This window comes from Anarhichas minor, unplaced genomic scaffold, assembly GCF_050575085.1.
Source record: "Anarhichas minor isolate MPS153535 unplaced genomic scaffold, ASM5057508v1 ptg000161l, whole genome shotgun sequence".
NCBI classification, from domain to species: Eukaryota; Metazoa; Chordata; class Actinopteri; order Perciformes; family Anarhichadidae; genus Anarhichas; species Anarhichas minor.
In genome coordinates this window covers 17,703-38,156 of record NW_027466607.1, presented here as the reverse complement: position 1 = coordinate 38,156, position 20,454 = coordinate 17,703, and the positions used below count along the sequence as shown (strand labels likewise).

General features: G+C 44.0%; 1 protein-coding gene across 3 annotated transcripts in view; it reads left to right on the top strand.

Annotated features, from left to right (window-relative positions):
• LOC142943961 (outer dynein arm-docking complex subunit 2-like) overlaps positions 1 to 20,454 on the top strand; it is a 40,452-nt gene that overhangs the window by 12,624 nt on the left and 7,374 nt on the right. For all 3 annotated transcript variants that reach the window (XM_076085530.1, XM_076085528.1, XM_076085529.1), the window contains 10 exons: positions 3,834 to 3,980; positions 4,359 to 4,568; positions 5,605 to 5,838; positions 6,163 to 6,273; positions 6,837 to 6,991; positions 12,810 to 12,990; positions 13,105 to 13,166; positions 15,480 to 15,594; positions 19,116 to 19,304; positions 19,568 to 19,789. In XM_076085530.1, the coding sequence (XP_075941645.1) occupies positions 3,834 to 3,980; positions 4,359 to 4,568; positions 5,605 to 5,838; positions 6,163 to 6,273; positions 6,837 to 6,991; positions 12,810 to 12,990; positions 13,105 to 13,166; positions 15,480 to 15,594; positions 19,116 to 19,304; positions 19,568 to 19,789 (1,626 nt within the window). The remainder of the gene's footprint in view (positions 1 to 3,833; positions 3,981 to 4,358; positions 4,569 to 5,604; positions 5,839 to 6,162; positions 6,274 to 6,836; positions 6,992 to 12,809; positions 12,991 to 13,104; positions 13,167 to 15,479; positions 15,595 to 19,115; positions 19,305 to 19,567; positions 19,790 to 20,454) is intronic.

Below are 20,454 nucleotides of genomic sequence, written 5' to 3'. Positions count from 1 at the left end.
CACAGTACTACTGCCCTGCCCCCCCCCCCCCCCCCCCCTCATGAGAACCGTTCTGCTAATTGCGACACTAAAACTAATCCTGTCTCCAGTGTGCAAGAGCCAGTACTGGCTCACTTCCTCAACAGAAGTGAATTTCTAAGCTAATTATGTAGTTTTTTTTGATACTTGTTTTAACAACTACAGCACTCAATTAAAACATTAGATTTTTAGTGCCTGTGATGCATTTACAACATGTCTAATCTGGAGAATAATTGCATCATTGCGTTCTCATGAGTTAAGCCACTTTTCAATCCAAGGACCCGACTAGACGTTTGCTCAGCGCGCACTGCACGCATTTTATGACAGAAAGGCCTATTAAGTGATCAAGTTTTATGTTATAGGAGATCCTATGTCAAATATGAAGCTAGGAGCAACCAGTAATCATTCATTATATCCCTACAGTACCTTTTACCATTATAGAGCAGGAGATTGGGTTTGTTCTCGTCATTAGTAGCCTTCCCTCTAAGTCTGCTGCAGACTGCAGAGACGTATGAAACCTCATGCATCCTCTCTGGCTCGACCTCTGCCAAGACGCCACTACTTCCCTCTTACACTAAGCTCTGGCAGTGGCCCGAGTCCACCTGTCACCAGTCCAGCATTGCAGACATGCGCTCTTATATATCTGAGCACTTATACTCAATATGCACGTTTAGCCCCGCTGGCATGTAGTCCGAGCCAAAACACACACTCACGTATAAAATATAGACCAAAAAAAAAAAAAAAACCCTGTACTCAGAAAAAAGGGCCTGAGGTCACCCGGGTACCATTGACAGCCCTTTTAACCCCATCCCTGCTCCCACGTGCTTAGTGCTGTGATTTATAGGCCTGGAGTGGCTCATGCAGGGCAGCTTGTGTCTGCAGCTCCAGAGGAACCAGACAAGAATAAGACCTCCATTCAGTAGTGGGAAATGCATCGGCTATTTAGTAGGTCAGGCCGAGACACCTGCAGTAAAGGAAGAGACAAAATGCGTAAAGCATCTTTAAGTGGCTGATGTTGAGTTCACCTCTTGAATGGAATTTGATCCCTCACGCTGCTTCAATTCTTCTAAATCCATTTTTTTATTGTGTCATTCCATCAGACAACTATCTTTGATCATTACTAGATGAGCTGCCATTAAACTTGTGAGTAATGAGTATTATCGTCATAAATAGCATGCTGCAAATTCCATAGCGGTGTTCCTATGAATTGTCTTAATGGGATGTGTTATTGTAGAGGTGACTGTAGTAGCATAAGTATTGCTATTTAGGGATATATTTTGCAATACACCCTGTCATTAGCTATTCATTTTCTGTCACTTCTTCTACTTTAGTATTTTGCATTTATCCACACGTTCAGACTTTCTTATCTCAATAACTATTGGATAGATTTCCATGACATTTTGTGCAGACATTCATAGTCCCCAGAGTAGATTTAGGTGACCCCCTAACTTTTCCTCTTGCACCACTATGAGGCTGTGGTTCAAAGTGAAATATCTTGACAACTATCGATGCAGTCTTCAAAATTTGATACGAATATTCAAGGTCCTCAGAGGATAAATTCTAATGACTTTGGTGATATTCTGACTTTTCGTCTAGTGCCACTAGCAAGTCAACTTTTTCACTTTTTTATGGAAATAGCTTGTCATTCATGATTTCCTGAGGATGAGCCCTTAAGACTTTGGTGATCCACTGTCTTTTACTTTAGAATCACCATATGAGGTTGGTGTTTTTGGCTCAGAGTGAAATGTCTCGACAACTCTTGGATAATTTGCTCTAAAATTTGTTACAAATGTGGACAGTTGTGTAACCCTCAGCTGATATGCTCAGTGCTGATTAGCAAATGTTAGCATGCCAACAGGTTAAGCTAAAGCTGCGTTCCAAATCGCATACTTTTTCTTTTTACTTTTAGTTCAAAAGTTGCATGCAGTATGCATTCAATTGCGACACACTACTTTTTCATAACATAGTAACTTGAACTTTGACCCCCTTGCTCATCTGCGTAAAGGATTGTGGGTCAGAATAGCCAGAAAAACCTACCAAAACATTCATCAACATAGTGGTTGAATTGGTTCCACTTTGAGCATCTGTCTGCCCCATCATGCTCAGAGAGTGAAAGATCTTTCACCATAAAAGATTGTCAGATGTTGTCAATGTTTTAAAGAATGTCGACAATACTTCAAGACCAAAGCCAACAAAAATGAAAGCACATGATCTGTTTTCTGTTCTCCCAGCTATCACTCCGAAACATAGCTTCTTTTTTTTTTTTTTCTCGGTTGTTTTTACAAGGTATGAACCTCGCCTGCCGAGTCCTTTGAAGAGTGAGAATGGAGGAGACAAAGGAAGCCGTAGATCCACTGCTGTTAATAGGCAAATGGTTCACATTTAGGCTATAGCGCCGTGATATGGAGAACACATGTGGCCGTTATCCTGCTGTTGTCGGAGCGCTGCTTTGCCAGTGAGATATGATCAAACACCACTTCAGACATAGGTCTACACTGATGATCTGGCCCCTCCAACAGCTGCATGAAACAGATTACTGCCCCAGCCTTCTACATAGTGACGGGCTATTTTCTACTCATATGGGTAGCTGATAGCAGGACGTGTTACATTCTTATGTTCGCTTGAAATAATCCACTTAGGGCGGTCCTGACGGCTCAAATTGTTTGCAAAAGTGTGCAGCTAATAAAGGCTTCTGAAGCTGGGAACGGTAGAGGCGGCCTTGAATCCACTGGATGAGTACTCTAACTGTGGCACATTCAAACCACTGCAGGGAAGGGATAATATTTGATTGTTTACTTGCCAGGAGATTTTGGACTGGACGTTTCAGTGTCGCATATCAAAGCCATGTAGCAGGCCTAGAGTTACAGCAGCTAACTGTTGCTTTTGCGTGTCACGAGCTTCTGTTTTATCTGACTACCGATTTATTATTTTTCCCCATCCCATCTCATGATCAAAACCATTGGATGTCAGCAAAGTTTGTTATGCATGATACAGACTAAATATGGTGATATAAAAACACCATTGCTGCCTGCCTGGAAGGTATTTGAACCATCTCAAAGCACCAACCCGAAGACTGGTATTTTAAGTGCCGTAATGCTGTCAACATCCATCCACAGCTGGGACATTATGTGGATTTATGACTTGTGAGGGGAATCTGAAAAAGGACAACATGTATTTGGACACTAAATTTAGGAGAAAACACTAAGATAAAGTCCGATTCAGGATTTGCCCACACATGCAATTTAAAATCTTTGGGTTTATCTTTTTTTAGTGAACATAGTGTGGCAGTAAAACAAAAAAAATCTGTTTTCTGCTTCAGGGACTTGACTTTAAATCAACGATCAGATTCCCCCCCCGCCCTCAAAAAACTTGTTGACTTAGTAGTGTTGTAGCTACTGTTTCTAATTGCTGGGGTGCAGGTCTAACATGATATGTGTGTATATAACTACTGTCAAAAGATAATCTGCTTTTTTAAATGCTAATTCATCCTTAGTTACAGGGTTCTAGCGCTAATAGTGTTCGTTTTCATCTTCGGGGCAATGTCTTGGCGCTGTTGTCTGTTAGCAAGTTGTTTCTTTCCATCAGTGTTTACTGACACAAAGCCAAACACTTACCAGGATGTGGTATAGACAAAAAGGCCCCAGCAGGAGTGGTATTACGGGGGGGAAACAACAGAGGGAGAGGGAGGGTGGGGGAGTGGGGGAGGCTTGTATCCTCCTCCCTTTTCCAAATGCTTACTGTTTAATGTTGTCCTCCTCTCTTCCCATTTGTCTCCCTTTTTCATTCATTCATGTTTCATTCATGTTTGGCAAAAGGTAGGCGACCAGACGGCCACTGTGCTCACTCTGTGCGCCATGATGGACTTTAATTTGATGCAGGAGACGTGCCAACTGGCCATCCGGGACGTAGGTGGCCTTGAAGTCCTCATTAACTTGCTGGATACAGATGAAGTCAAATGCAAAGTAAGTAGCTGTGCCAAAGCTGGACCTGGATGGCCTGCGGGCATGAACAGAGGCGTGTGTGTTTTAGTTACAGAAACGCTAGTGCTGTGTCGAGAGGATGCCTTTAAAGACACAGGGTAGCAATTATTCTCCAGCGCGCCAAATGACTTGTGGGCGCTTTTTAAACCTGCTTTTATTGTGGCTTTTCGCCCTGTCTATTTTTAGTAGTAATGTGGGTGAATGTTTGGCTACTAGATATCGCTGTATGTACCCTTCGCACAGATGGAGGCCTCATGTTGGCATAGACACAACAGTTTCTTCTCCATAAATCATTTTTTCAAATATCTTACTGAGTGTTAAAGTTTATTGTGTGTGTGTGTGTGTGTGTTTTTTTTTTAGATTGGATCTTTGAAAATCCTGAGGAAGATAAGTCACAACGTGCAAATCCGTCGAACCATTGTCGACATGGGAGGCCTGCAGAGAATTGTGAAGATCCTGGACTCGCCAGTCAAGGACCTCAGGGCCTTAGCTGCTGAGACCATTGCTAACGTGGCCAGGTTCCGCAGAGCAAGGAGAACCGTCAGGCGCTATGACGGTATCAAAAAACTGGTGAGCATAAGCAAAGGCCATCATAAACTAAGGTTATTCTATAAAAATGTACTCAAAAGTCTCTGTAATCCTAAAATGAAGAGCTGCAGGAGAGAAAACTGCAGACCAGAACCTGATCTTTCTGTATTGATGTTATAAAAACGTTGTGTCCTACGATTGCAGATTTTCCGTTACAACACTTCTGAAAACTTTTTGTGCTAAACCACAAACACGTTGGAACCTTTGGGAAAACAGGATGCTGCCTTATTTCGATTTGATCCACATATTACCATTGCTTATTTATTCAAAGTGTAAAACACATATCCAGATTGCTGAACTACATTTTTGGTGCACAGCAATTTAAATTCATTCCCTTTTCACACTGTACGCAACTTTCCAGATAGTGGCCCATCCGTCCTTTTTCACCCGGTCTTTGAACAGAGCAGAGTGGGTGCCGTGGTAAAACAGATAGAATGTCCCCTACATCCTCTGACCTGCATCCATGTTTGTTGACAGAGAGATCTGTGATTAAAGCCTCCATGCCTTGTATATTTTCCTCGGCCCCAAATCGGATGTTCTCATGTGCAAGTCACTCACGGAGGCAGATTAATTTCACGCTATGAGACCACCTTTGAACTGCACTGTGTGTAATAGCTTTGCCTGCTCTGTCTCACTGGCCAGGAACTATGGATTAGAACCCTGAATGATGGCCATAAACCGTCACACTGGGCTTTTCAGGCTTAACATCAACATCTATCCTGACAGTTTTCCATTCCTAGCATCCCTGGCTGTTTCATCCTCGCAGACTCAGTGGTAATAGAATTTTAATTACACCCTTAATCACGGCCAACAACTTGCGATTCTCATCTGGAGCCCTCCATTATTACTCCAATCGACTTTTCAGAGTCCTTGAATTGATGTCAAGTTCACTGAGTTTGTGTAACTGCTTGTATGGAAGAGTATTTTTTTTGCTAAAACATGTGCGGTCTGTCTGCTTGTTTGCACATGTTTTTATCCACCCATCCACATGTTAGTCTTTGTCTCTCTCTCTTCTCAGGTAAAGCTGCTGGACTGTGTCCCCAACTTAGCCAGCCTGACTGCAAACCAGGAGAAGGACGTGGAAGTGGCTCGCTTTGGGGTTCTGGCGCTGTGGAGCTGCAGCAAGAGCACCAAGAACAAGGAGGCCATCCGTAAGGCCGGGGGCGTCTTTCTGCTGGGACGCCTGCTCAAGTCCCGACATGAGGACATGCTTATTCCTGTGGTGGGCACCCTGCAGGAGTGTGCCTCTGAGGTGAGAGGGGGCACATACTCTATGTTGTTGAATGTGGAACAAGTTGTCAAGTCTGATACAAGACAGCCTTATCCTTAAAACTATCATAAAGCCATTGCAGCAGGGTGAGCAGAATCCCAACAATGGTGCATATAAAAGAGATGTAATATGTTTATTATTAAAGATAATATATAAAATTATGAAATATTTAAGGGTGGGAGAAGTATGATACTTGCCATATGAAACCAATTAGGAGAACATTGGAATCATAAAAAACAGCACCGGTACATATGTGACATGAGATTAGTCCATGTTGTTCATGTGGTCTGCTAATTGTCACTATAGGAAAGCTTCAGGGTTGCCATTCAGACTGAGGGCATGATCAAGGACTTGGTCCAAAACCTAAGGAGTGACAACGATGAGTTACAAATGCATTGTGCCAGCGCAATCTTCAAGGTAATTGTTTTCCACACTTCTGTGCTTGTAGACAATTTTTTCATCGACCTAAAGTCTATAACAGAAATTAGAGAAAATTACGGAAACCCCCGAAAAATGAATGTGTGTGTGATCCATTTTCTGGTGATCCTTGTGAAAAGGTTTTGTCTGGACAATCTTTCTAAGTTTCTTAAAAGACATTTCATCTCTGTGAAACAGGCGATAAAGAAAGCAGTCGCGATGATCATTTTTCTAATGATAATAATCAGAGACTGCTTTTAGTGCCTTTTAGAACACGGGGTAGTGTTGCACTTCAGCCTCTATTTCCTGTTTCACGGAGAAAAAAAATAAAAAAAGGAATGATTATCCTGTCAAAACCGTTTTTTCCCGTTCTTAAGTCTTAAACACAGGAGGGAAAGCAATTTAGATTACACTTAGAAAATGGATCACCAGAAATGTTGTTCTCTCACTTTCCATTGAAGGGCTTCCGTAGAAAAGGAGAAAGGAGAAAGGAAAATCATCTTTCATACACTATGTCTCTAGATGACTTAATGTAGATCCTGACCCTCTCTTTTGCCTTGCAGTGTGCAGAGGACAAACTAACTCGTGACCTGGTGCGCAAGTACTCAGGTCTGCAGCCGCTGGTTTCGCTGTTGAGCAAGGCGGACAACAAGCAGCTCCTGGCCGCCGCCACCGGAGCCATCTGGAAGTGTTCCATCAGTATGGAGAACATGGCTAAGTATGCCGGGACTCAGGGTCTCAACTTATTACATCTTATTAACACATACACACACACACATATTAACGCCCACACTTAACATACCAGAGATACAGAAAACGTACTGTTGCCATATCTTTTGGGATGTGTTTGTAATTAGTTAATACAGATTAGTGTGCCCGAGATAAATCAATCATTATCCACAGGATCAACAGTCTAATGAGCCCCAGTGTAAAAGGGGGTTAATAGCAATGAGGCATTTTAGGCCAAGTCCTGTGCAAAGCTCTCGATCGTGACGGAACCATATCCCGCCAGATCCTCCATGTGTTGCAGGTAAGTCTCTGCCCGATTATCCATTGCCTTAGTGAACTGCAGGTGCGAGAGGCCAGCAGTAACAATGGATGGATGCGGGGGGAGTCGACATACATTTGCAGGAAATTGAGGGTCACAGAGATGAACATGTCCCTCAGGGTCCTGGAGAGATCCATTCACTGAGTGTCCAAAGTAGTCTGACAATTGACTTCCTCATGGACACCCAGGGCTGTATACGGGCTTCCCTGTAACCCCACCAGGTCCTCCAATCCTGATCTCGACCACATCATCAGGACATTGGGGTCCTTTGCCTCTGTGTTGCAGCCAAGGTGCAAAGTGCCTACGTCCTTCCCAAGAAACGTTTTCTAACCATAACGAAGTTTGGAAATGGGGATGGTACCAATCGAACTTGTGGAAAATATGTTTCCTGAGATGATGTGGTTAACAGCAGTCTTGCAGTATGTGAAAACAGAACACCAATAAAGGGTTCCGCCGACTTGCGTGCATTATGGTCGTTATGCCATCAGCACATATGTTACTTTTATGGGGGGGCTCTTATTCGTTCACGGCTGGCTGTGTCGCTTTTTCCACTCTCATTGTATGCTGCTGTCATATCTGCCTTTTCTTTACCATTGTTTCTGGTCAGAGTGATTACTTGCGTGAAATGTAAAGTTTTTGAACGGATTCTTTTTGCTTTGATCTTTTATGCGAGTCGAATTCAGTCTTTTCCCCCGTTAGCGAAGGCTCAAGTCAACGCGCTGATTTTATAGACTTCGGTGATGCGTTAGTCGGGGCCTGTTAGCATCGAACCAAACACAGGCATGTCGAAATAATCAGCCCTGAGATGGGGATTTTCTAATGTCAGAAGACGCAGGCTGACGGAGCCTTTAATCATTTGTCATGTAAAGCAGAGGTTTATTTAAGTGTCATTTGGCTTGGTTCATTCGGCAGTGACACCTCTGGAATGTCTTTTGACTTGTACTTTAGTGTCAGATGATTTTTAAGTCAGTCATTTTCCCTCTAAAATAAATAATGCCGGGGGACCGTGCCCTGGCAGCCCCATACATTTCCACTAGTGCTCCTTGAGAGAATGATTTAGGTGTATTTATTTTCTTATTTAGTGTGAGGCCAGGGGACATAATATATAACCCACATGCAGTAATTTAACACCTTGGTAACATGTGAATCAATTCAAAACCTATTCTCCCCGTTGTAGCCAAGAAACTGATAATACATTGTCTTTGAATCATTTTTGAGTACTTTCGCTGAGGTGAGATTATGTGAAAATGATTTTCTTCTGACTCACAAACGCCGCTTAGTTCAAAATGTGATGGAATCCTAAAAATACAAGAAGGAGCAGTAGCACTCAGGAGGATCTGTCTTCACTTCATATATCGTAACTGACAGAATGATATCCTACATTTAAAGTCTAAGTTAAGTCCTCCCAACTGGAACTGAGAGTCTGCTGCCACATCGAGTTAAGAGAGGATTCCTTTACAGGAGCAGAAGCATGACAATAACATTCCTTTAAGGCAAGATGGATCCGACCAGATCACTGTCTATTTAACTCACGTCATCAGAGAAAATCATGAGGGGAATTTAATTTATTTAAAGGTATAATATGTCACTTTTCAGCATTAGAATATCTAAAAAACCACAAGACCAGTTGTATGTATTTTATTGTGTACTCACATTATCCCGAATGTGTTCAACAATATTCAAACCCAGAGAAAGGTGTTATTTTAATAAAGGTAATGGTACGTTTCATTTGGCCTCCTGTCAATAGCGTCATATCCCCTTTGCACATGCGTGGTTGTCCTCCAGAAGCTGTCATTAATTGATTTTTAATTGAACATTTTGACCATTTATTTTTTCGATCTTGCTTGTTTTAAACTATACATTTTAACCGGATGAAGGATTTTAGTCATCAAACATCTGGATCTTAAGTTATCAGAGAAACAAGCTGAGCCGGGGCGACCTTTGTCCGTCAAACAGCATCTAAAAAATGCTGAATTTTAACGTGAAACTGTTTTATTCAGTGTTTTTATCAGGTTTTAATCACCTGCGCCGTTGTTTTGGAGAGAAGGAGGGCCCTGTGGATAATTTAGCTCCCGTTAAAAAGCTCCTAAACGATGAACACAGAGGGAATCCTGACCGGGAGACGCTGACAATGGCGGTGAAGACAACAACTCCCATGATCCCTCGCTACCCCAAAGACATATTGTGCGTTTACATTATTATCTTTAAATGATTAAAGCCAATGGCATGTCTTTTACTCTGAAGACGGTACACAAATCAAGCTTTGTAATATTTATTTAACATCAAATATTCTTAAAAAAACAACAGAATTGGCACAGATAGGGAACCCTATTGACTGCAGCTTGGCGTGGAGATAAAAGTGAACTACACTGTCATGATTAATGTGGCAGTTTAAAACACTTGCTGCCAGTACAGGCTCTCTGCCATATGTAATGACTTGTCACACTGTTGCTATGTAAAATACTTCTATTACTACTGATAATAATAATAACAGAAATAATTATGATGATGCCATTAGTCACATGTAAACCACATTTAGTGACACTTCATTTACAAACACTACAAAACAGTGTGTGTGTGTGTGTGTGTGTGTGTGTGTGTGTGTGTGTGTGTGTGTGTGTGTGTGTGTGTGTGTGTGTGTGTGTGTGTGTGTGTGTGTGTGTGTGTGTGTGTGTGTGTGTGTGTGTGTGTGTGTGTGTGTGTGTGTGTGTGTGTGTGTGTGTGTGTGTTATGTTTCATGTTTCATTTCGGTTTTTTTGGGACGATGTGGGCAGTCGAGTGTGAGTGAAGGTGGCCACCTCCTCCGGAGGAAACCGGCATGATGCACGGCGAATGTTTTTAATGCACACTTGAATGTGTAAGTGGATCTGTTTTTTTCGTACTCTCTCAGGCTTATTTAAATCACTTAGAATGTCGAGGTCAGGCAAAAGCTCGGGATGAAGTGACCGAGTCATTACTGTCAAAAAGGAAAGGCGGCTAATGGTAACAGGGTTTCGGGGGCCATGCGCTCATTTCAGAATCAATCATAAGCTGAGCGCTGCGCTGAAATGAAAATCATTTCGGAATATATTTTGCTACAGCGACAGCGAGAGGGAGAGGAGTGGAATTTTTTCTTTCTTTCATTAAGTACACAGTCAAATGAAACAGAGCTCGTGGCCCGTTGCAAACAACATCATTTTTTCTTTCATGTCGCTGATGATTTGCGTGGTCTGGACAGTATAGAGGTCCGGGGACCTCCACTCGAGACAAGTAGCAGCATGTGTTAACCATTTTCCTGATTAATGATGCATCAAAATGAGAGGTGATTGATGCCCCGAAATATAATTACATTTATAACTAAAGTGTGTTTGTTTAAAGACCACATAAGCGAGTGTTTTTTTTTATAGAATATAACAGAGAGGTCTTTACCTGCCAAGCTTATGTGTGCCATGAAAATGCCTTTGCAAAAGTCCTGCTTGGAAACCCTGAAACATTATTTTGAGCAGATTTATGGACACATTGATACGCTGTCCCTCGAGCCCGTATACCGAGGTGCTATGGTCACACAAAAATGCTGTAAAAGAGTGAGGGAAGAACTTCGCAATGGAAAGTCACGACTGCCAAGTCTCAAGCTGAATTTGCCATCGCAGTAATGTTTGGGGTGAAGATTGCGAGCTTCGCTTCCAATTCCTGACTACCCCACCATCTTACCTCTGCTCCAGACCTATGATGAGCCAGAATTACCCTTCCAAATGATACTTCTCCCTACCTCACAAAAGTTCTGTGCTCAGCCTAAGTTTCCTTTCAAATGAAATGGATCAATCTGTCCGTTCAATTTCAGGTTGAACGAGCAGCTATCTCTCTCTTCATTGTCATCGCTGGGTCTCTAAAATGTGTTACTTTCACTTGGGCCTTCCTCAAAGCCCTAGTTAGTACAAAAGGCAGCATTTTGGCTTTCTGCACTTAGTCGAGTGTGACTAGCATTGAAGAATGGGAGAAGGAAAAGGCAGACAATCAATCAACAAATCTGCTGCACAGAAGCCCCACTGTGGTTGCTTCGTCCTCCGACAGGCCTTAGCGAGCTGTGTGGAGCTCAGTGTTTGCAGTAGAAGCCGCTTCAGGCAGCCTTGTGTGATGTTACTCTTGCCATCACGTAATTACTCCGGCTGGGATTGGTTTTCACATAAAAAAATCCTCACGACTTACCGTTCATCTATCAAAAGTTTTGACTGCGATAACAAGATAATTCTACTGTAGTCAACTGCGGATGACACTTCGGTGATGGCATAGGAAACCCATTGTTTTCCTTTATGGTGAAACATCACTGAAGTTAACGTTGGCAGCTCCTCTTTTCATTAGCAGTGTTTTCACTCGCTAGAATAGGCTGTGTGTCGGTGGACACTCACCAAAAACCAAATGACCGTGGCCATCTACAATAGCTCACGGCCCGTGCTGCCAGCAACCGTAGCTGTGAATAAAAACAGTCGTAGACCTTAACTGTACATCAGAGGTTTGTTGAGGTTTTTTTGCAACCGCATTATATCCCTTTTAAATGTTTACTGTAGTTTACCACTCTATAGCACTGGCAAACAAGGAAAAATCACAATAAAAGAGGGAGGGAGAGTTTCCAAGCCGCAGCAAAGCTTTGGTTATGCAAAGTACGTACAGGGGACAACTGTGAGCAGCCGTGGGAAAAGTGCCGGTCACAGTGAGAGCTCTATGCCCATGTGGCTGAGGGCACTGAAGCTGCTACAGCTAATAGCATCTTTAGTCACACTGGTGGTGTGGCTCTAGGGATGGCTATATTGGCGGTCTGTTGGTCTGTCCACCACTTCGAGTCTAGACTGAAATAACTCAACAATTATTGGATGGATTGCCAGAGAAGTTTCACTGACATTCGTGGTCGCCAGAGGATGAATCTTAATGACTTTGATGATGCCCTGACTGTTCATCTGGCACCACGTTCAAAGTTTCACTAAATTTGAAACAGGCATTCATGGTGCCCAGTGGATATATCCGAACCTTTTCACATACGTAGCGTCACCATGACGTTGACATTTGTTGTGTTGAGTAGAATGTCCTCACAACTTGTTGGTTGGATTGACATGAAATTTGGTACATGCACTCATTTCCCCCCTCAGAATGAATTGTGTTAACCTTTAACCTTTTCTTTCGCTCCATCATGAGGTCAACTTTTCAATTTGTCACCAAACACCAGGAAAGACATCAGCCTCAGCTGTACTTTGTGTTGTGTTTGCTAATTAGCAAATGCTAGCACGCTAACACACTGAACTAAATTGGTGAACCTAATCACTATTATACCTGCTTGACAGCCGCATGTTAGCATTGTCACTGTTAGCATGCTGATGTTAGCATTTAGCTCAAAGCACCGCTGGGCCTGCAGCACAGCTGTAGACTCTTCTTTCTTGTTCCATCAGTTGATGTAAGAAATAAAACCAAACAACGTGAAGCGATTAGTCAATATCACGCCTGCACCTCTTCTCCACAGGTTTCAGGAGTACAAAGCCCTGGAGACCCTGGTTGGCCTCCTGACTGATCAGCCCGAAGAAGTTCTGGTAAATGTAGTCGGAGCCGTGGGAGAATTTGCCCAGATACCTGCCAACAAGGCCACCATCCGCAAGTGTGGAGGCATCAAGTCGCTAGTTAACCTGCTGATTGGAAGAAACCAGGCATGTTGATTTTTTTTCTCTTGCTGCATAAAGATTCATCTCATCTTCAACCCACACGTCTAATAGGGTTTATTGATCGAATGCATGTACTTTTTATTTGTGTCATTTTACCAGGCGCTGCTTGTGAATGTAACCAAGGCGGTGGGTGCCTGTGCTACTGATATGGACAACATGGCGTAAGTCTCCAACCAGCTAACGCGGCCTTTGACATTCAGAGTACAGTTTACACAAGGCAAACAGCCACATGTGAGGTGTCTCTTAAAACATCGTTAGTGGCTTGCGCACCGCCATTACTGAATCACCTCCAAAAACACATGTTCTTGTGTCATATGTTTTGATAAGGGAATGACACCAATTCCAGGATCTAAACACAGTATCATTAACCTGTCATGGGCTGATGCTTAAAGAAATCTATGTTCTTTTAAATTGTAATTATCCAGGTAATTTTCCCTTTCATCCTCGGCTTAATGACAGATTTTAAAAGCTTTGTTTATTGTACCTGCTGTGTTAAATATGGTTGTGGTGTAATTCCCAGTGCTTTACTATAGCTTTGTGGTCACTGTCAGGACTTGAGCTGGACAGACAGGCATACCTAACGCCCTACCCTGTCCAAGACTACATGGCTGGGAATAAAAAAACACAACACAGTGAACCACAGTCCAGAGCAGTCTTTGTTCTGTGTTCATTTAACCTCACCCTCGATATTGCAGAACATTGTGGAGCTTCCATCTGTGCCTCATTGCTTTTACAAGGCTGTTATGGACTACGAGATCCTTCTTAATTAGCACTGGACACAAACACAACTTAATGTCTGACTTTGCATTGTTACTTAGCTGTTAATGCTGCCGTGCGAGCCTATTACATTTGTTCAGAGGAAACACCCAAGGGGTTCAATAAAACAGCGAAGCATGTCAAAATAAAGCCACTGAACTTCACACAAGAGGCGAAGTGTTTCACGCCGGCTCGCCGCTTTCTCCGTGTTTTCTCACGTTATGTATATGACGGCCGGAGCGTGTCATTTTTCAGCCTTCACACTTGGCTGTAAACAGAAAGCTCTCATTTCAACGGCCGCTTGTGCGTTGTGTATGTTTTGTGGCGATGGCTTATTTTGAGACATGTATGTGTACAGTAGTTTGCTGAGCAATTAACATAACTCTGTTTCCGGCTCCAACCCTGTTTTTCCAGAACCCCAGTAATTAGATGGTATTTGGCGAGCCAACAAATATGATGATGATGTACACCACACAGTCAGCTACAACATTCTTGCCAGTTAACATGACTTCATTTTTTTCCTCTTATACCGCCTTCTGTTGATCAGCACAATCATTCCCTCGTCGTCATTCTGATGCAGGTCATCCATAACTACTGAAAGTCCCAAAAAAAGAGAAAGAAACGCTGATCGCTTTCAAGTTTTCCATGAAATACTCATGTGTTTGTTTTCATTCTTAACCAGTAGGCAGTGTGCGGTTAATGACATAGCGCTTCCCCCAAAGGATCCTGTGTAGCTACAAGAGTGAACACACGTTGTTTAATGCCTCCCGGGTTTGCGGCCTCCTCCTCTAATCCATCACTGTCAGCTGCAACTTCATTGCTAATCTGTTTCATACCTGCTTCATGGGAAGACGGAGCTGTTTTGGCGGATGATGTGACGCTTCACTTTTGTTTTCGGGACTGGATTTAGGAGGCCCTGTGGACTGGAATCTGATGTTATGATCCCTGTAGACTGATTTATGTGCGAAGGGAAGACAGATGGCGCAGGGGACGTCCCTGATGAGTATTCGCTCGTTGCCAGTCACGGAGATACTGTGATTAGGGAGTGTTTAAGTAATTATGACAGCATTCAATGTCGGCCTTGTTGGTGGAAGCACACATGGGGAACACGTTACATGTTATTTATACCAGACAACGGGTGCACTGTGGCGTAATTCTTTGGGTTCCCAGACCCTGACTGCACTTTTGACTACAGTCATGTATGCGACATGAAATAAAGTTCATGCCTAATTAAACTTCACTCAGGGCCCAATGAAATATAGAGCGACCTGTCTCTGGCTCTGTTTGATTTGGAAAGAGGTCCTCTTTTTGGCTCTGGTTGAAAAACAAGCCACCGACATAAAGTGTAAGTTTGTCTCACTTTCTATTTATACATCTGTGTATGAAGCACTATCCTCTGGCCCTGGCAATGCTGAGCATTTCCACGGAGAGTGATTCGAGTGAGCAGACAGTGGGTGAGTTTCAGGTCTGGAGAGGAACTGAGAAGGACTGAAGGCAAGTTGTGATGAAAAACAAATGCTGAAATCCATCGACGCTTTTTGTCTTGCCGCTGGACCAGACGGGAAACAAACATGATCAAATGAGTTCCTCTTAAATCGTTCAAGCAGATAATTATGCTTTATCTGAATGAAATCATAATGTAGTTCTGTTTATTCTTTCCTTGTTCATCCCTCCCTCTATTTTACCTCATACTACTTTCTGTCCCTCTCTCCCTACAGGATCATCGACGAGCTTGATGGAGTCCGTCTGGTGTGGTCCTTATTGAAAAACCCCAGTGCAGATGTTCAGGCCAGTGCTGCATGGGCCCTTTGTCCATGCATCAAGAATGCAAAGGTACATTTGTCTTCTGCCTCCGTCCTGTGTCCTGTGCGAGCGAAGCACACCAAAGGCACATAGAATGCCCCTAAATCAAAGAGGTCTGCGGGGTTCGTGTCGTTTCAGGATGAAGGGTTATCCCACTCGCAAAACAGAAGCCTGCTTATATCACCATGCTTGTCTCCTAAGCTCTCCCTCCAACCTGCTGCTGCTGGGAGGTTAGCAGGGGCAGGGCTGTGTCAGAGGGGGCTTACATGAACCCCGGGCTAATACGAAGCAGAGAAGCCGCCTTGGCACACTGACATTGGCCAATCGGGAAGCAGGGCAGGGAGAAAGACTTGAGTAATATCCTGTGCCGTGGCTTCTGATTTCCTCGCTGAAAAACTTCCCTCAACATGCTACTAGTTACAGAGACACAATCTACACACAGAGCACAGGGTACCAGATAGTTTCTGTGAACCCACTTCCCTAATGAAAACACTGCTCCAATGCTTTGCAGAGAAACGCACAACATGGTCATGAATACCACTTACAGAGTTTTGGAAATGCGTAGAATACAATTAAACGTTTGGAGGTCCATCAACAGGAAGCATTTTCTTTAAAGAAAACCTCACCACTGCCTGTTTGTAAGTCTTAGTGAGTACTATTTCATAATGTAAAATCATATAAGTCTTTTGTGTCTCCAGTGGGAGCTGGCCCACTCCTCATCTAAATTATCTAACACACCCAGACTAGAGATGTTCCGATACGGATTCGGATACCCGAACTTGTGTATCGTCAGTTACCAATTACCGATCGTACGGATCAGCTCTAACGTCATCCAAATCCACATGTACGCGTAAATCATCCACCCACCACCCCCCAGACTGAATTCTTTTCTCTGAATTAGAGACCTGCATGGACGTTTCACTCCCCCTCTACTAGTTCCTAGTAGTACTAGTACTAGTTCCTCTACTAGTTCCTAGTAGTTATGTATTGTATTGACGTATCACTGTTTTCTTTAATGATTTACCTAAATGTTTAGAGAGGCTGCTCTCAGTGATTGTAACGTTGCCAACTGCGCGCAGTTTTAGCACTGCAGCAAGATACATTTTACCTTCACCCAATGCTGAATAGAGCTTGAATGCATATTAATGTAGCCAAGCAGGACTGGGCTGCCCACCGACTGCTACGAGCTAATGTTAGCTAGCTCTCCTCCTGACGATTTCAACGCAGATTTGTTGTTGACGATGCAGCATTATCAGGGAAACAACAGGCTGCACGACAGTGTTTAACCACAGATGTGTAGTACTAATATGCATATGTGCATTACTGATTGGGCAGGATGTTCAGATCAGGTCGTGAGTGACGCGTGTTGTTGTTCCTGTGCAGCGTAAAGGAGCTGAATATGATAAAGTGATATCAGATCAGTGAATAGAATCGTGAACTCGCCGATATTGAAATCGAAACAACATTATCTCAGACTTTACTGTCAGTGGTCAGGTTGCATTGTGGGTAATGTAGGTGCCAGGATAAGTAGGAATAGGCTAGACGATATCTTGTTATAAGAGTGCAATGCTAAATCGGTGTAGTACTGTTTTAAAACATAAAAAACTCCTTTATGCCGTTGTCACAAGCCTTCAGCATCATCTTACTCAGCAGTGTTGTCAGTCAACTCTCATTCCAGTTCCACATTAACAGGTCTTTGATCCGCTGTGCGCTTGTATCATTTCCAACGACAAACGTAATGTTGTTCTATTAGATTATCGCTGTGATTAAGGTAAACAGCTTGTCAGTGGAACAATCTGGTTAAGTTTAAACAGACATATTGGGCCCAGACAGGTGTCTTTGGGGGTGAAGCTCTCTCTCTCTCTTTTTTTTTTTTTTTTCTGGCTGGAATTTCTCTGGCCCAGAAGTGTAGCGAAAATGATGCATGGCAACCATATGGAGCGAGAAGGGGGCGGGGGACGACTGCGGACCCTCCATTGAGCGCTAACAAAGTTTGACAATGTTTGTCTGGACGTCAGTGTGCCAATTTTGAGGGAAATTCATGAACATGCTTTTTGGGTGATTTTCCTGGGACAGGGGCAATGACAAGAGCTAAATAGTGCTCTCGGCCCGTGGAGTTGAGGAACCTGATACAGCTGCTTCGGCGCAGTCGTTATTTAGATAAAAACCCCATGTGGTTCGTGTTAGCAGTTCCATCGTGGATTTATGAGAGAGACGTGGTATCAATGCATCTGCTGGATGCTCCATACAGTGCTGCTGCTCTGTGCCCACAGGTCCACAACTTAAACTCATTTAGTACCATACAAGTACCGTACAGACTTAGTAGTGAATCATTCAATTATCTCTTTTCTCCAATCAGGGAAGTACAACCCTCCCAGTCGCACGTAATGGGGTGTATCATTAATTTGCCCGGACACGGAGTCGCATTTAGATGCTTGATTTATTTTTCCTTTTACATTATAGCCATGGACGTTATAGAAGTCTGATTGCTCCGGAGAAGGAGGTCAGGGTCAGTTCCCAACTTTGGCATGCCTCCTCTCAGCTTGAGATCACGCACAGCAGATAATGTGTTTTCTATTTCATTTCATCCCGGGTAAAGAGGAGGGGAGAGGGAGAGGATAGCGAGGAAGGCCTTTCCGTGTGCAGCCTCATAATGTTGCGGTTTTCAGATCTGGGGGCCCGTCCAGGCCATGAAAGAGATTCTGGCTAGTCTATCGCAGCTGGTGGCTTGAGAGAGCTTCCTCTGTCGCAGGGACTCCCGGGCCAGCCGACATCAGTATTCCTGAGGAAGGGCTTCCTGTGTGTCAGGGGGGTCAGCTCCTGGCCCCGGCACCCCCCCCCCCCTTTGACAAATTTCCTGTTCTATTTTCAAAGCGCTGAACATTACAGACTTGGGTCACCTTGATGTGTTCTCCCGTGGCTGGCGATGCGTTGGAGTCGTGACTTTAAAACAGTGGCCTGATGTGCCAAGCCGGCGTCTCCGCCGGCTCTTCCGCTGTGGTTCCCCCAGCGCTCCCTGCGAGCTCGTTGGTTTGGTGGGCATCGCCCCGCAAGTGGCTGAGAGGCCTGTGGTGCCAGCTGGTGCCATGAACTCAAACCATGAAGCCTCGAGTCTACACTGTGTTTCAGTCCGAGGCAAACATTTTAAACGTCACCCCTAAGCTCTAAATTCTATGTTGCCGACTTCATTATGACAAGTTAGGCTGACAGGAGGAGAGAGGTTGACAGAGATGTCAAACTTATTGCTTTGTCCGCCCCAGATCCACAACACAGCTCTGGTGTAGGAGACAGTGTTGTTATTTCTGAAAGCATCTGTTTTACACAGATGAAGATAGTTCTGCTGGTCGCTTTCCACTGATGGGACTTTGATTGTTGCCTGATGGAAATACTTTGTTTGTACTTATTTAGTGTCCTTTGTTTTGTCTGCCTTGCTTAAAGATGCCTGCGGGGCATCTCCTTCTTTCCTCAGTCATTACGCAACCTCCCCTCTTCTTCATCCTCCTCGTTCATTTTGACAGAGCACCGGCTAGTAACAGACTCTTTGATTGTAGGATGCAGGGGAAATGGTGCGCTCCCTCATCGGTGGGTTGGGACTGATTGTTCATTTGCTGAAGTCAACAAACAACGAGGTGCTGGCAAGCATTTGCGCCGCCATCGCCAACATAGCCAGAGACGAGGGGAATCTGGCGATCCTCACTGATCTCGGGGTTGTCCAGCTGCTGGCCAAGTTGATGATCACGGTAAGAACACTTCACTGCTGGAGAGAAACAACAAGGCTTTACTATTAAAAAACACTGTGGTTACTGTCCATATACAAATGACTGTCTTTACAATGGATTTTAGTTGGCCTTTTCCTCCTCAATGCTGCATAAACCCAGCTAATGAGAAGAACATAGAAGATTTTGCCAAGAGTCTCTTGCAGAGCTGCAGCGGAGCTTGTTATTCTCTGCATTGTAAAGACAGGCCGCTGGGGACCAATAGCTTCCTGTTCTCCTCTCCACAGACAGACGACAGGCTCCGTCACCACCTGGCTGAGGCCGTGGGCCACTGCTGCATGTGGGGCAGCAACAGGGCGTCCTTCGGTGATGCCGGGGCCGTGGCCCCCCTGGTGCATTACCTCAAGTCAAAGGACAAGGCGGTCATCAAGAGCACGACTGTGGCCCTGTACCAGCTGTCCTTGGACCCCAACAATATTATTACCATGTACGAGAGAGGGGTGGTCAAGGTAAGCTGGATTCATGGCGCCATACTTTTTTACAAAGTAGTTATTTATCTGCTTTATTTGGTGCTTTTGAGACTACATTTGGCATAATTACGGAAAATGCCCCTTTGGCCTCCCGCCCCACTTGTTTTAGACATGTGTGAAAAACACAGAGTAATAAACTTTGAAAAGCTGTGACTATTTTCAGAGCCTTTGACCGATGGAGCAGAAACAAAGTGGGTTTTTATTCGTCGGCGGAAACATGACTCCGCTTTCTAGCCGTCATGGGAATTCAGAAACGCAAACAGCTCAGTGTGTGCTCAGTGCCATTTCTCCGGTAGACCCTAGATGCCATTACAGCACAAGTCAAAGGGCTGTAGCTGGGGGTAACTGTTGCTAAGGTCGGTTCCTGGACATCAGGGCAGAATGCAGCGGCGATATGGTTCACGCCAAAGAGTCGGGTCAGAGCTGTTGAAGGCTAAAATAAACAATGCCCCCCCCCAACACAAACCCCCGACCCTGTAAAGCTACATCCGCCAGCTCTCTTCATAGTTGCAGTTGTGTAGCGCTCCTCCAAAAAAGAAACAAGCATTGTTTTGTCTAACATTTGAGCCTGTCTGGCTGTTTCCATGCTCAGCTCCAGGGCCTGTTTATGTTCGTCTCTGACCGTGATGTGGAGATTACGCTGT